Consider the following 17304-nt stretch of genomic DNA (forward strand, 5'->3'; position numbering starts at 1 on the left):
AATAACGTTTATTGATTTAATCAATTTAAATACATGCAATTTAAATTAAATTAATTAATTAGGCAATTAATAATTTTGTTTAATTGAAGGTCAATTTGAAAATCATCATCATTTAATTAGATGTGTTCAAAATTTACAAATAATCATTATGAAAATTATTAAATTTGATTAGAAATTTTCCAATTTCATTCTAAATAATTTCTAGAGTTGATTTTGAACTTCTAAATTTGATTATCTTTAGAATTTTATCTCCATTCATCTGAATAAACTTAAATTTCAGACTTTTCAAATTTTGTTTCCTGAAAATATAAAATGAAATTAAATTAAGATTCAGAAAATCCGTGTTTTTATAAATTAATTATACCAATAAATTAATGTCAGAAATTTCTATTTAATCTAACAATTAACATATAAAATAATTTTGGTATTTACTCAGCAGATTTCCTTACAATTAAAATATAAAGGTTATAAACAACTTCCACAAATGCACGAACTTAAACACGAATGCATAAAATCTTCGAACCCGCATAAAGTATAACATTTTAAATCAAGAATATCAATTAACCATTCCAGAATTAATGAGTTATTTCAAAACATTCGTTTAAAACAATTAAATTTTGTTCAACGAGCTAGTCACACGATTGACGTGTCATAGAATTAGCAGGGGATATGACGTTGCACTCTGTATGATCCACCTTTTCGGTTGCGTTGGGTTAATGGGATACGACAACGTAACACACCTGTCATCCGTTAAAATCTTGTGCCTCCCGAAAAGAGTTTCTATGGGGAAACTGGCTCCTATTTAGATGTAGCCCGAAAAACTCCACGTGACCGAATGATAATGGGGCACGAGTACATTATTATTTCTATTCTCGATATTAATAAACAGAAAAAGTCTTACCCCGATTGGGGACGTAAACACATCATAAGAATTAAAATTCACTTTTATATAACTTTCAGTTATCCATCGCATTAATGTTTTCGTTTAATGCACGGAAAAATGAAGAATGCCATTCTTCCGAGAATCTGCATTACAAAGTCCAAACATTTTGGAGGTTCCTGAAAAAAGTATATATATTTTAATAAATCAAAAATAATGTGAAACAATTTTCAAGTTTCTTAAAACTATAAAACAAAATTTTCTAGGCCTGTTTAAAGTGTTTTTTTGTTTGCAGAAATAATTAATTGTATTGCATATTAACTAAAAACTTTTAAACTTTACAAATATTTCGAAGTAAAAATGACAAAAATACTCCAAATTAGTAAACAATTCATTCAAAAAATGAAAGTAAATAAATATATGTGATTATATTTTATGTAACGATGTTTGAATATTGATAAATGAAATTGTACCACGATCAAACGATTAGAAATGGCCGACTTAATTTATAGAAATGAGATGAATATTCGCAATTAGAAAGACACGTATTGTTATTTCTATGTGTTATTAATAATACCTAATTGTGAAAATTAATTTTAAGTTGTAACGTTTCTAAACGTTTTTAAATTAAATAATTTTACATAAAAATGCTTGTCACGAACAACATTAAAAAATGTTTATTTACAAAATCTCAGAGTTTAAAATATTAAATTAATTGTAAATTCAGATAAACATAAATAATATTTGCAACCAAATTAAATACAGTATTTCACGATTGTTACAGATTTGGAAATGTTTTATAAAATAAATAGTTATATTAATTTATATATATTATCTATAAATGTCGACGAAAGTAGAAATAAAAAATCGTTTCCTTACGTTTTTAACAGATTCCAAAATGATTTCTGCTCCGAAAAAACTTTTATTTTCGTCGTCTTTCGTTTCTTGGATAAGAATTTCGTTTGTCAAATTTTCAGTTTCATTTTTTATTAGATCTTTGTTGTCTTCCTCGCTTTCTTCTGCAAAAAAGACGATCTTATTGTTTAAAACTTTTCTCTTAAAATTTCTATTGAAGCTATAAACTGCTACATCAAACACGATAAAGTATAATTAAGAGTGGGTTTGACAATGTATTGAAACTGGTCAGAACTACTTTAATACATAAATGTGCATGACGCCTAACAACATGATATTATTATTTTTTAAGTAAACTCTTCTGGAAATTTGAGAATTCTTTGCATATTAAAACAATATTGAGTTATACAAATGAAGGAAAGCATCAAAGAGATAGATATGACGTATCTTACCTTCTTTACATTTCATCGCTTGAATCGTTTCCTCGCCATTGCCAGATTTTACAATTTCATATTTATCTGATGAATCGGATGTTTCAATATTTACATCAATTGTTGATTCACATCCAGGTGAGGATTCAAATACATCACCAATGCACTTTTCATTGCCGATATGATTTGATGACGATACGTCAATTTCAGTATTGATCTCATCAGATTTTTCATTGGAATGAACGTCATTATCATCTTCACTTATTGTAGTGCTGGTTTCTAATTCATCGCTTTCGGATAGTTCCGACAGTTCGTCTTCGATATAATAAAATTCCTCTTCCTCGTATATTACCTCTCTGACCAACGAGGTTTTTTCCAAATATCTGAAGGCCCATTTCAGAGGTCTTTCGTAGAATTCGTCATTTTTCCACGCAGGTGACATATTCAGGAGATCGGATTTTGTCGGAAACTAAAATTTAATTTTGAAATATTTATTAAAGATTTAATTAATTCGCACATTCAATTAAAACTGTACTCGGACAATTTTTAGTTAATTTATTTAATGGCATTTAAGAATATTTTCTCATACATTTGGCCAATGTAGATCAAGTGTTTTTTACAATGTGCACTATGTACTATTGCAATTTTGTAAGATATAAATATTAAGAAATTCGCCGAAAAGAATAATCTAATCATATGTGAACTTACAGCAATAGAATCATCATCGAAATCTTCCGATTCGTCAATTGTGGTGTCTCCTGTTACGTTCATTATTATACCAGTTTGTTTAATTCGCTCCACTATTTCTTCGGTTTTGAAAGATGCGGAAATATTCGCATCAGAATTACTTGTACAAGAAATTCCAGGTTCTGGTTCCACTTCTAAAGTATAGCAATGATACGGAAAAAGAATAATCACTCAAATTTATTTCGGAGCAATACAAAATGTTCAAGCAAATAAATTTATTTTATATTAAATGTACAAAATGCTATAACTTTATATTGAAATTTATTATGAATATTTAATAAATTTAATTTGTTTCCAAATTTCTTAAAATTGTATTACTATATTTCGTGAAAGATTATTCCATTATGATCAACCAGAGTTGTGGACACCCGACAGAAGTTACGGAGTCGTGGTCCACATATCCGGCTGTGTGTTTTCCATACTTGCATTTGTGTATTATGTATAATCCTTTTTGTATTGATGAATTACATTTACCGTATTTTACGGACTATAAGACGCACTTTTTTCTTCGAAAAATTGCCTCCAAAATTCAGGTGCGTCTTATACTCCGTAGCCTCTTATAGTCCGTAAAATACGGTACTATTTATGTTTATTTATTGATATATACTTAAAATTATATAAATAGTTTTATAAAGGTTTTATGATTAAACTGTTATTGTACAGGATCTAGATGGGCTATTGGCTGTAGGGATTCGGCCTGGGCTTTATTTTAATAGTCCTACGAACAGTTATTTTAAATACAACTGTTGATATAGGTATATAATCATTAACATATTAATTTATGTACTTAGTATGCTATTAGTTTAATGGAATTTACCATTATTATGTAGATGCATAGAAATCGCCAAATCTTCAGAACTTTCTAACGAGCAATGCATGTCCGGTTCTTTATTTGTTATTGTATCCGGAACAAAAATTTCATGTTCGGACACTTCTTTCTGCGTCTCACATTCCGATTCTGGATTACTTTGCAACATATTCGGTTGCATCGAATGTAGCAATGTTTCTGCTACAGGATACTCGGATTCATTTGTTGGCATTTGAAATGGAAGAACTTCTAGATGTTCATTTTCTTCCATTTCTGCCCGTGGCCAAAATTCTGGTATATTTGTGGCCACTTCAAACTGCTGCTCTTCTTGGAAAGGTTCATTTGAAACCACTTCCGCCTGTGACCAATAATTTTGCATCTGAAATCCTTGTAATGGCGGTCCGTATAAACCGTCTTGACTTGGAGGCCCATAAGCAAGCGGTACGGAAGCTTGTTGATATGGAAAAAATGGTGAATATAGTCCATATTCGCCATGTGGTATGAAATACTAAAGTGTGAAACAGAATTAATTAGTTATAAAAATATCAAGCATTCATATTATTTTAAATTTCTAATTTAAGCAATCTTAACAACAGTTGTATAATTTATTTCTGTTATTGTATGGTTAATATTTACTGTATTTTAAGTAAGATAAAATTGTAATTTTTACTTACTTGATAATCATAAGTTACATAAAAACCATCTTCGTACCAGAAAATAGTTTCAATGCAATAACAGTCGACATCTGTAAATAATAATTTTATATTACATGTAATTAATGGCAATCAATTATTTTCTCTTTTTAATCAACTTATTGAAACGAGAAAGAGCAGAATTGATCATTATCATAGTTTATTATGAGAATATTTTCATTTATTTTCTAACAGTTACATTTAACGCGATGCTTTTATTTACGTTGTTAACCTGCGGTGATCTAATGAATATAATTATAATGATAAACTTACTTATAAAACTCATCATGAAGAAAATAATACGCATAAAAATATATCGCATCGAATAACTTCGACAAAAAGCTTTCTTTGACAATCGCCAAAACTATATTATTAACAATTATTGTTAACGCAACAATAGACGAAATAGGTATTGTTGCGCGGCGCGTCTGACGCGCGTCACGCGCGCCATAACCAGTTAATTGCCAATTACATTATAAGAAGCCGTATATAAATGTATAGGATGATTACTTCTGTTTCGTATTACTATTTGCAAGTGGTTTTGTTATTATTCCTTCGTAAAAAATCGGATTCGAATCTCGATTTAATATTTTCATCGGCTCGGCGCTCGTCGCATTGCGTTATTTATTATTCTTCATACGTTTATTAGTCTTTATTACTATTGCTGTGTCCGCGACGTGCAAAGAGTAAAATAAAGTGCAGGCAGTAAGAAATGTTAAAGGTGGCGTCAGAAAATAATTTTAGACCATATTCCGTTGGTTTCTACGTAGAAATCTCGAAGATGTTACAGGTTTTATATGCGGCAGCTAAATTATTTGTTAAATCTATATCTTTATTTGGAATCGCAAGAAGATAATACACTGTTTTGTTTCTTCTTTTAACCATTGAAAACTTTTAACTGATGAAGTAAAATCTTTCTGAATAAACGACTTAATGACACTGGTTGAGAGGCAACAGTGTCGAATGCAGAGAACTTGTCTTTCAAGATTCCTATTTCTTTCAAATAGCATAAAATATAAGCAACTAAAAAACAGAAAATACGCTATTAATTGTAAACGTAATAAAATTAAATAGATGTCAATAATAATCGACTGTTAAAAATGTTTTTTTTTTTTTTTTTTTTTTTGTTAAACTGTGTCAAAAATACTGATAAGTATTGTATAAAACGGATATGTTTTAATATTTTATAATGTTTAAAAATAAATTGCCTATAAATTCCTCCGATAAAAAAGAAAGATCCGTTCGAAATTAATAAATGAAAAGTAATTAGTAATAGTCATGTAAGCATGCATGCTTCTTTTTTAAAAGAAAAAGTATTTTAATGTTATACAAGTCATTTAACATACTTAAAACCACAAAAAGGAATTAAACGCTGACTGAAGAGGGGTAAAAGAACCCGAAACGCATACCAATGAATAAATAATGTAATAAACGCCTGGTGTCCTATCAATTTCACTCCCTTGTGCCGAATAAATAAAGCAAACAAGAAGACACTGTTTAAAAATTAAGAGATTTTGTCAGTCAAGCAGCTTCTAAAATTCCTTGTCATTCTTGTTAGCTCCCACACTTATATTACATTTGAGATTTACAGTTGTTTTATCCTGTAAGTGCATTATTTCGAATTTATCTTGTTAATTGTGGAACGAAAATTAGTTTTCTACTATTTTTCATCTCTATGTAATTTTTTGCAACCAATAATCATGTTTACAATATGTTTATTATATATATCTTTACGCATTTCTATTTTGTAGCATCCAGCATTTAAAAAGGAAAATCGTGATACTGAAGTTACTCAGAGTTATAAATAATTTTATTTAAAGCATTCATAATACAGTGTATTTAATTTAAGTGTATGAATTTTAAAGAAATTCTCTTTATAATGTTGCTTTCAGGGCACGCTCAGCATATATTATTATTTAACTTTAAAAACGAATAACAGAAAGACATTTCTATCCACTTTGGAAATTCTATAGGAAAATCTAGAAAATCTGTAATTTTTAAACATATTTTTAATTTATTTAATTTAAAATATATGCTCTCTATCTCAAATTTTCTCACCGATCCAAGCGTTTCGAACATGAACAACGCCAACACCATCTTCACAGATGAGTCAAAATCTTTTTCTGGTACGGGCGCTGCCATCGTGCACAGAAATAGCAACTGTACACACCCGGTCCACAAAAGGGCTTTAAACTTGCGAATTACTGCTCTATTACGCAAGCGGAACAGTACGCCATTTACAAAGCATTGGTCTACATCAGCGTTCCCCTGCCTAGCTCTTGCGGACCACCAGTGGTCCGCAAGAGCTAAAATATGGTCCGCGAAAGATTTAAAACTTTTATTCATTTTAAATTATTATTCTTACGTTGATACAAACTGAATTTAATTTTTACTAAAAATGTTATTTTTTCTATTATAATAGTACTGTTAAAGCATGTTACTTTTGAATTTAACGATTACTTATGTTAAAAGTTCTGATTAAAGTTTATTTTTCTTAGACCTTGCGGTCCCTGCTAACAACAATGAAATCAAACTGGTCCCTGATCAAAAAAGGCCAGGTCGATCTCTGGAGCATAAGCAACAAAGCCCAGAGTAACTAATTCCACCAACTCACCATGGACGAACTCAACAAAAACGAAAGCAACCTCGTTTACTTTTCCTGGAACCGCGCCCATCAAGGTGTTATAGGAAATGAAGAAGCAGATGTGCTGGCAAAGGAGGCAGCCACTTCTCCTGCCACACCAAGCTTCAATGACATCCCAACCGTGGCTATCAAGGATCTTATTAGAGAAACGCTCATCCACATGTGGCAGAGGGAATGGGAAGAAGCAGAAACCGGCAGGACTACCTTCAAGTTTCTGCCTAACATTTCCACCCGTCTCGCTCTCAACCACATATATAGCAACTACTTCACCAGCCAACTCCTTACTCGCCATGGGAACTTTCGCCAGTACTTCAATAGATTCTACCACAGCGATACCCCCTTCTGCCAGTGTGACAGCGGCGCTATAGACGTATAGAGGATCCTCTGCACTTCATCTTTGAGTACAACCTCTACGACGCACAGAGGACTCAACTTATCCACAAGGCCCTCATTGAACGATTCAACTGGCCCTGCACGCCCGATCATCAACAACAGTGCCAACAACGGACTTACCGAATTTATTCGGGAAACCGGCGCTTTGGATCCAGACTTCTCCGACCGAAATCAGACAAGAGATTCCTGACAGAACAGGTGACCTCTACACTAGGGTCTTCGGCAAAACCGGCGAGGTCTGTTTTGTATCCAGCCACACTTACGTTTGTACTCCGACGGCATTCAACAACCACTTCTCCTGTGTAATCGTTATTTGTTTGTGCTCGGTAACGGGCCCCTTTATTGTAATCAAATTGTGACAGGACAGTCACCTTCTGTAAAGTTAAAACGCACGATACCTTCGCGGTACACTACCTGTTTAATGTCGGCTCTATATAACTGCCGCGATTCAATGTTATATTGCAATCGATGCCTTTCCGTGGAATTGGATATCCAGTAATAGTACCTTACGGAAACCATGCAACCTGCTGGGTAATGTAGCGCGCTATCTTAGTTTCACCCCATCGCCTATATACCCCCCACTCCCAAGCCTCTTTTTGTAATTATTCATCACATTCAACTCCTGTATTTGTTATTGTTCTGTAACCACAAAGCTTTTCCTATATATGTAACACGTCATATCCATTTGTAAATTCCCTCTTTCTGTAACCTGTAAATGCATTATTCTATTTAAACTACTGTGATGCTCGCGCTGACGATCTCTCCCATCTTCACCATCTTTACTATCACAATTTCACCCCACCTTATCCATTCCCCCTCTTATTCTACTTTTTTACCCCTGGCGATACCTCTGAATAGTCCTGATCTTCCGCCCCTTTCATTATAAAATAAAAATTCGATTCTATCTTCCCAGAGAGTGTTTGAAAATTGTTACCGGTGTTACCAGTAACTGCCGGTAGTTACCAAGGCGTTTAGAAAATGTGACGTAACTAACTATTCGCGTTTAAAAATCAGTTATGACGTCACCGGTATTCTCCGAAGTAACTGTCTGTGCTGAAGTGTACCTCGAAGAAAAACAGGTTGAGAATCACTGCTGCTACGATGTTGCAGCGCCATTTACCCCTCTAGCGGACATTTTTTGTTTCCAATAAACTATCAACCAAAGGACCGTCTGTGTAAAATATGAAGACATTATACTGATTATTTCTCCATTACATTTTTTTAAAACGTGCACTTTTATTACAAACACCCCGAACGTATAATCTACGTCTCTAGGAGCTATAGTACGTTGGCACTTTCTTAGGGGGAAAAATCTCTCTTATATTACGAGGAAAGTTAAATCGTCTATTAAAATTTGAGTTTTAAAATGAAATCTCGCAAATTGGCAAATGGTTTCTTGTAATGTAAATGTTACATAAGAAGTTGCGTTTCCAACAAAAACTTTACGAAATTTATATCATACTCTCGTACGTTTGAGATGGAAAAGTTTGTACTTTCATTATATAGAATTTATGCAAGTAAATTTTTATATTTCTTCCGTAGCAAGCAACCAAATCTACTTAATAGTTTTATCCCGTTTTAAATCAAAATGGCGACGTTTACAGAGAATAAGAGGCGTACGGTGATGTACAGAAAATTAATTACGTTCGTATTTCGTCTACAGAAACAAGGGTATAAATTTACTCATAAAGTTGTTTTGTGGACTTTAGATTAATAAAAAAAAATCTTGATAATTTTAATTTTATGATTACAGAAAAATTATTACATCTTTGTTAATCAGACAGAACGGTGGTGGATATGCTAATGTTTAATTCACAAACGAATTCTATAGAGGAGGAAACATAGAAAATGATGAAAAATTATAAAATTATTGTAAATCTGGAGGCCATAGCTACAACCTAATGTAAATTTCTATACAAATTTCTCAAGTATTGGCAACGATTTAAATTCAATTTTTTGATCTATAAGTTATAAATAGCTAATTTCATTCCACGTGTTCTTAATTAGCAGAATTTTCCAGATAATACTTAAACAAGAGAGGGGACATCAGTTCAAGTAACTCGATCCAAAATATAAAACAGACTTCAGACTAATCACCAAAAAACTTCATCATTTAATAATAAGTTATTAATTAGGAAATCTCAAATATAAACCACACTCCTCCAATGTTAAATATCTATAACATATAAAAAAAACCGTGACTACATATACGTAAATGGTTTCGACGTAAGCAAATTAAGTTGCAATCCATTTTCTTTGACAGTATCATTTAAATTTAAAGCTGTCGAAACGGGGATTTGGACCGTAGATATCGGGTTATATATCACTGATGCTGGATTATAATACAGTTGATAAAATGAAAAAAAGCCGAGTGACGTAAGCTTCTATACAAAAGTGACACCAGTCCATTCGAAAGCTTCATACTTCAAAATGAAGCAGGACGTACGTGAAGGAAAAGCCTTATACAGTAAGTAACCTATAAAGCTCGATACATTTCTTATCTACGCTGTAAAATATTATTTGCTTTTTTAAAATTGGAGCGTAACATAATTTTCCCACTTTCTAAAATCGTCTTTCCTTTTTATCTTTGTTACAGAAATTTTACCTGCACGATATGTGTTGGTTTTCTTTATTTTTTTGGTATGTATGGAGATGTATGCTCATAGAGTCGTGCTGAACGTAGCTATTGTGGCCATGGTAAATAATTCGGCGGTCGAGATGAGCGAAACTGAAAATATTCTCCCTCACGAATGCCCCGATAGCGCTGAAAATCAAAATATCACGTATAATTACAGAGAAGTGAGTAACGTATCGTACATTACACATAACAGTGCTCATATAACTAATCGTTGTATTTTGTTTACTGTAGGGAAAATTCGTTTGGAGTCAACCCGAACAGGGAATTATTTTAGGAAGTTTCTATTATAGTTATGTCATTTTCCAGTTTTTGGGAGGTTCTGTCATTCATCTGTTAGGTGTCAAGCGTACTTACGTCATTACTGTGTTTTTTTCGTCGGCGTTATTATCGATAACACCATTTATAGCCGAACTCGGTATAGCGGCCTTGACGTGTCAGAGAGTTGTCTTAGGAGTGTTGCATGTAAGTTACTTAAACCATATTTAAATCTTTAATATTTTCAAAGTAAAAATTTTTTTGTTTGTTTTTACTTTAGGGACTGACGTATCCATCAGGATTTACCATACTTTCAAGATGGTCTCCAGTTAACGAACGAAGTACATTAATGGCTATTTGCATGAGTGGAAATTTGATTGGTTCCATAATTACTACTACACTGACTGGTTACTTGTGTGAATATGGTTTCTCGGGTGGTTGGCCTTCAGCATTCTACGTTATTGGTAATTATCTAATGTATTCTATAGAGTTATTATTCACCAATGTTAAACAATTACATTTATTATATTTCAGGTATTTATGGATGTGTTTTGTCCCTCGGTTTGTTATTTTTTGTATATGATTATCCGGAAGAATTTTCCGGTATTTCTCAAAAAGAGATTCTTCATATACAACAAAACTCGAATAATAATACTAATAATATTAAGGTATATAGTAAATTGAGTTTTAAATTAAATGTTTTCAGACAGCGCTTCCTTATTAACATAATTTCGCATGTTTAACACGACCAGAGAATTCCTTGGAGGAGTATTTTAACATCTGTACCAGTATGGACGGCGTGCATTGTAAAACTGTTGTTTAATTGGGGTTTCTATACCATTCTATCAAAATTACCATCGTATGTCGAGAATGTTCTGCATTTCCCAATACAGCAGGTAACGTCTGACAATTTTAATGAATATTTTTAAAAGAAAATTCACATTAATAAATATTTCTGAACAGAATGGCTTAATAAACGCATTCATGTATTCAGCGAATACGTTTGGCCTCATTATATCTGGTTACTTATCAGATTTGTTTATTAAACGTAAATATTTCAGCCCAACAAACGTCAGAAAAGGCTTCGAGACTCTTTGTAAGTGTAAATATTCTAATTATACAATATAATGTTTCGATTATAATTAAGTTATTATATTATTTAGCTGCTATAGGGACCAGTGCATGCATGATATGCATTCCTCTGGTTGGATGTGATTCAACAAACGTCATAATAATACTCGTCCTGACTACTGGCTTCATGGGTCTTGTTGGTGGTGGTGACAACTCAATCATTCTGAACTTAGCACCTAAATATACAGGTAAACATTAACCCCATTTATTACATGTTAAAATTCCGCAACTCAAAACTTCTGTGTATTTTATTCAATTGGTTTAATTTTTCTTCTATGTTCTTCAGTGTTTTACTGTCGTATTCCTCGATTGTTTTGTTTTCTTCTATTCATGAATTTGTGTTCTTTAGACTTGTTGTTAGGAAGAAACTGAAAAGACTTCAAGAAACTTCGATTTCGTTGAAATTTCCTTAACTCTTTTACTATTTTTCATGAAATTCCGTGAAAATTTTCTCAGCTTTTTGAAGGCCTTTATATATATTTGATATATATAAAGTTATGTATGTGTACGTATGTTCGTTTGTATGTCGCTCTAAATTTCAAAACCCGTGGACCAAAAATTTTGAAATTTGACACGGCCCTTCTACGAGGGGCATTAATGATATTACATTTTGGAGATAAGAAAAAAGTGGGGGTAAGGGTCGTATCTCGAGTGGAGTCAGAGTTAATGAAATTTTACTCGTTAATGGCATTGACAACGTTTTTAAACACTTGCTGGCTCAATCAATTTTTAAAAGATAAGACCTTTTAGAAATTAATTAAAAATTATCGGACTTTCTGGTCCCTTAACCTTTATTCGAGCGCTGGAAAAGTCGCGCAAGAGCCGTTGTTATTATTTTCCCAAAGATCCTCAAAAAATCCTCAGTCAAAAAATTAATTCCTTTAGTATTTTTCTTCAATATTTCTCAAATTTTTTACAGATTTACCCTTAAAATACGTTGAAAGTTGTTGTTTCTTTGTGTTTTCCTTTGCGGATAAAATTGCAATATCGACTCAGAGAGTTAAATTAATGATATTAAATTTGACAAGGTTGTTGTATATGATAAGGACGTTTCAAATTAGCGATAATTCAACTTAAAAGAGGCAGACAATAAATCTCGAGATTACTTAAAACAATGTTTGAAACGAACTTAAGATAACGATATACGTCTCGGTTAACAATATAAACGTGAAGTTTTTAATACGAATTGTAAAATAAGCATATTTCTGTTTATTCTTAAGTTTTAAACAATTGCAAATATAACATTTCTTACGTTTCAGGGCCGTTGTTCGGATTGACTAATGGATGGGCTGCAGTTCCTGGCATCTTATCACCGTATATAGCTGGGCTGTTCCTAGATAAAAACGTAAATAAATTTTATTGATAAAAAAGAAGCTTATTTATCATAAAAACTTCATAAAAGTTTCATTTATTACGAAAGGTTCTTAATGGATTCTTATTGTAATGAAATTTGATTGATGGTTTAATTCTGCTTACAGCAAGGAAGCATGGTGCAATGGAGTTACGTCTACTATCTCTCGGCGGGATTTTGTTTATTGGCGTTGATTATCTTCCTGATTTTTGGTTCAGCCGAATTGCAACCTTGGGCTGAAGACGATTCGGAAGAAACAGAAGTAGAGAAAGAAGTTGTCTCCGTACCAAAATAGGGTGCTGCAAATGCCAAATTTATAAATTTCTTTTTTTATTAAATTTAAAGTAATGGAATTAAACAATACTTTGTGAAAATATAATAACATTTTGTAAATAAAATTTAATATTTTTAACTATAACTTCGAGTGTTTTTCGTAATGGTTAATATTCATATTTAAAGATAGAAAAAACTACGAATTCCTATCTAAAAATTAAAATCTTTTAATATTTCTTCGATCGACAATTTTATAAATAAAAAACTAGCAGACGAGCCCGGCGTTATTCGCTCAAAAAGTAACGATAGCGAAAATTAAGATTATTAGTTTATAGCCCCGATCTTACCCTTTTTACCGGGTGCAAGAATTAGGTTCACCCTCTTCCGAGACTAATTAGAAATTTTTAGATTCCCCGCAAAAACCGCATCTAAATTAGTACACTAAAATTGGAATTTAGTGTATTTTTTAACCCTCTTCCTCTCCCTGCCAAGGGGAAGAATTTCGGAAAATTGCTTCTTTGTGTACATTCTCATGACGTACAGTACATTAATTGTGTACCAAATTTTATCTGTCAACTCATAACTGTTTGTGCTCTGCGCTTTATATTATTGACAAGACTATGTCTTGTTTATAAAATCGTGCTGGCTGCTGTGTTACCAGCTTAGAGGTATGAAGGAGCACGTGTCAAGAGTTGCAATTTGGCTCAGAGTATTAGGTGCCCAAACATGCGCGCATAAAAAAAACCAGAATTGTAGGTAGTCATGAGACCGAGAACCGAGTCAAAATAAAATTCAAAATGGCGGCACTCTCTACAAACAGGCAGTAGTGCGAGATTTGTGCATGCGTTGCTGGTTGGGAAGTTGGAAATACGAATATTGTGAAATCGAATTTTGACAAACGAATCTTTGAAAAAAATCCATTTACCTGTCCCTGTGTGTCTAGCATTTTTCAACTTTCTTCATTTCTTCGTATGGCTCCAATCTACTAGAATTTTCTGTATATCATTTTATTGTCCATTCTTTCCAGATCCTTTTCTGTCTTCAGACTTGAAGTTCTTAAATGAGTAAAAGAGAAGAGCAACAGTCCAAAAAGACTACTATAGTGATTTAAATATTCGTTCACTTTTATCTACAGTAGAGAGTCGTTTATCCGAATCAATTCAGAACTGGGGTTGTTCAGATAATTGATTTTTCGGATAACCGATTATGTACGAAAAAATATATTAACCTGTCCGATGTTGAAATTTTTCTCCGTTGCGTGTCGCTTCGTGTTGAATTTTCGTGGATTTTAAGCCTAACGAAAATTTTTATTATAATCGAGGCTATTGTATCGTTAAAAATTATTTCTTTATTTTGTATAAACAAAATAAATATATTGAAAAATACATAAACAAAAAATTGTACTTTAGAAGTAAATCTAGTATCAAAAAAGTTCGATTCAGCACGACACAGTCTGACTGGAAAGCGTTCGGATAACCGGAGTTCGGATAAACGGCTCTCTACTGTATAACCTTTATAAATATATATCAAATACTACAATATAATATAATAGAAAGGTTAGAAGTACGAAATAATCTTAACGTTTGCTTTTATTCTTTGCCCAGGCAACCCGGGCATACCTGCTATAATAATTGAATTTTGTTTAATTTGTTAATACGTTTCGATAATTCGTCATATGTAATGTTAGTTGGGTTCGTGGGGAATTCTTTATGTATTTTGTTCTTTATTGTTCCTGTTATTATTATTATTATTTTTTTTTTAGTGATTTTCCATTCTCATTTATTGTTTTGATTTATCGATTGTTATAATCGTTAACTTGTTTTTATTTAAAAAATATTTTACAGTATAAAATTTTTATTTGTATTTTGAGAAATTTTACGCTCTATTTATTCCTCTTCGTTTGATTGTGGATTTTTTCAGTGCGTTTTTTATATTGTATTTTATTTTATTATCTTCTACTTCGTCAGATATTTTCTCATTGCAGGTTTTATCGGGTTTTGCTACAACATCTAGAGTTTTGTTTCGCTAGGACAATTGTAATCTGGTGTCGCGTTTAAGATTTCTACTTTAGTTTTATTTAATATTAATTGTTATTCCCATTTCTGTTGTTTTCTGTTTGGACATCTGAATTTCTTACCTAGTTTATTTAATTTCTGAGCTCTGCAGTTTTCTCCTTTTGTTTTATTTATGTTGTTTTCGTGGGTTTCTTTTGGTTGATATTAATTCCTGATAGTTTTCCCCAAAAATTGAAAAAGCATACCAAATTTTGTCCAATAGTCTTTGTTTTTTCATCTTTATTTTGTTGTATAATTGAATTTAATTACCTTACTTGAATATTTTTATCTTATAAAATTTGTTGTTAAAGAATTAAAATATCAAACATTAAATAATTTGACTTAACACATTCCTTCTTACATCTTCGATCTTTTTTAACTTAGAAAGTATAGGAAGTTGACCATCGGTGGCCGGCTCTTACCGAACAGCTTGTTCCGCAACCGGGACAAATATGGCGTTCAAAATTTTGTTCTTAAACCGAATCGTTCGTAAAGTGAGGCGTTCAATACCTGAAAATTGACTGTAGTTTGTAAAAATGAAAACTTCAATAAAATTTTTCTTCAAATGTAATAACTATTTCATGTAAATATAATTAAAGGGGTCAATAGCAATTGCCCTGTAATGAAGTACGTACATAAAGTACAAATTTTCTTTTTATAATAATATAAATTTTTAAACCATTATTACTTGCATGATATTTCCATTGATGCTCATTAATTGCTTTTGCAGTTTGAGTCATTGTAATTTTAAAAAATAACTCTGTAGAATCAGGCAATGTTATGCAAGAAATTCCCACAAAGATTTGGGAAATTTCTTTTCACGATATTAAAGAAAAAATCCTTTTGGATTTTCAGAGAGATTCTCATAGATTCTTATATTTTTGAAAAATATTTCAACGAAGATTGCGTGAAATCTTTGAAAAACAACTTAGATCTACTGTTGTTTATTTGTAGTATTTTGACTGTTTTTGTATGTTATGTACAGTAAAACCTATTCAAAACGTTAATAACACCTTAATAAAACGGAAACATATCTAAACGGGAAGAATTCTGCGGAATGCAGTGTTTTCGATGTTAAAAAAGCTTGCAAATCTGAAAAGATATTCGGTACCCTGCGTGTCTGGTTTAAACACGTCTTGCTGTTCCTTTACTTTGTTAAAACACTGTACCAGTGCTGAATACAGTGAATTCTGAAATGACTTGAAATGACTTAATTAACAGCTCACTAAATACATAAAAAATATCAAAGACCAAAACAATTGAAATATGTTGTTAATTGTATATCTTTACAAACAGAAGAAACGATTTACTATAAATCAGGTATTGAAAGAAAATAAAACATTTGTATTCGAAAATATACCGGAATGTAATAAATTATACCCGTCTTTAGGAGTAAAGATTAAGGTTTAAATAAAACCTTTACGGTTTAAATAGAACTTAAATCTTTATTCCTAAAGACGGGTATAATTTATTACATCCTGGTATATTTTCGAATACAAATGTTTCATTTTATAGTCATTTAATTTACACACTGGAAGTAAAGGCTTCCTTTATGTATTTGTTAGTAAATGTCATACAATTCCAATTTTCAAAGGACTAAATAACTGCTGGCAATAAGTTATAGTAGGCTGTTCTGCGATGTTCTCAATTACAATTTGGACAGTTATTGTCCAATTACAGTTATAGTCATTATGATAAAATTATAAGTGAAAGTTATTTTTGTATCAATGCTTTCAAGTTACTGTATAATCATTTACTTGTTCATATTCATAATTTTTTCTAGTTCGAAATATTCTACTGCTGTAAATTGGAAGTGTTTAATATTATTATATATCGAGTTTAAAGATTAACAGCAATTTTCATACGCGAAAATGTATTATGACAATGTGTTTATGTACAATATGTAAAACTTTATTAATAAATTTTATATGTAAAATAATAATATTTCATGGGTATAGGTCTGAATATTTAAGAGGAAAAATTTTATACATGCAGAAAAATATGTGGCATATGCATAATGCACACGTGCTACGGTCAATTTCTAGGTATAAAACTTTACAGCGTGTGAAATATGATTTGTACCACGAATGTCAACACAATCTATATCTAAACGTGCCGTTCTAGCGAAGCTGTTTAATACAGAAAGCAAACA

At 31.7% G+C, this 17304-nt stretch overlaps 1 protein-coding gene across 1 annotated transcript; it reads left to right on the forward strand.

The window, feature by feature from the left end:
• Nucleotides 1–9818: 9818 nt before the first annotated feature.
• LOC136971198 (sialin-like) lies at nt 9819–13243 on the forward strand. Its single transcript, XM_067265675.1, has 10 exons — nt 9819–9917; nt 10047–10249; nt 10320–10550; nt 10624–10807; nt 10878–11011; nt 11096–11239; nt 11307–11439; nt 11507–11662; nt 12734–12819; nt 12953–13243. Exons 1-10 carry the CDS (start codon nt 9881–9883, stop codon nt 13118–13120), a joined length of 1476 nt encoding a protein of 491 aa, XP_067121776.1. The 5' UTR covers nt 9819–9880; the 3' UTR covers nt 13121–13243.
• The last annotated feature ends 4061 nt before the right edge of the window (nt 13244–17304 follow it).

The sequence above is a fragment of the Centruroides vittatus genome, unplaced genomic scaffold, assembly GCF_030686945.1.
Source record: "Centruroides vittatus isolate TY-2023 unplaced genomic scaffold, ASM3068694v2 contig_2353, whole genome shotgun sequence".
Classification (NCBI taxonomy): domain Eukaryota; kingdom Metazoa; phylum Arthropoda; class Arachnida; order Scorpiones; family Buthidae; genus Centruroides; species Centruroides vittatus.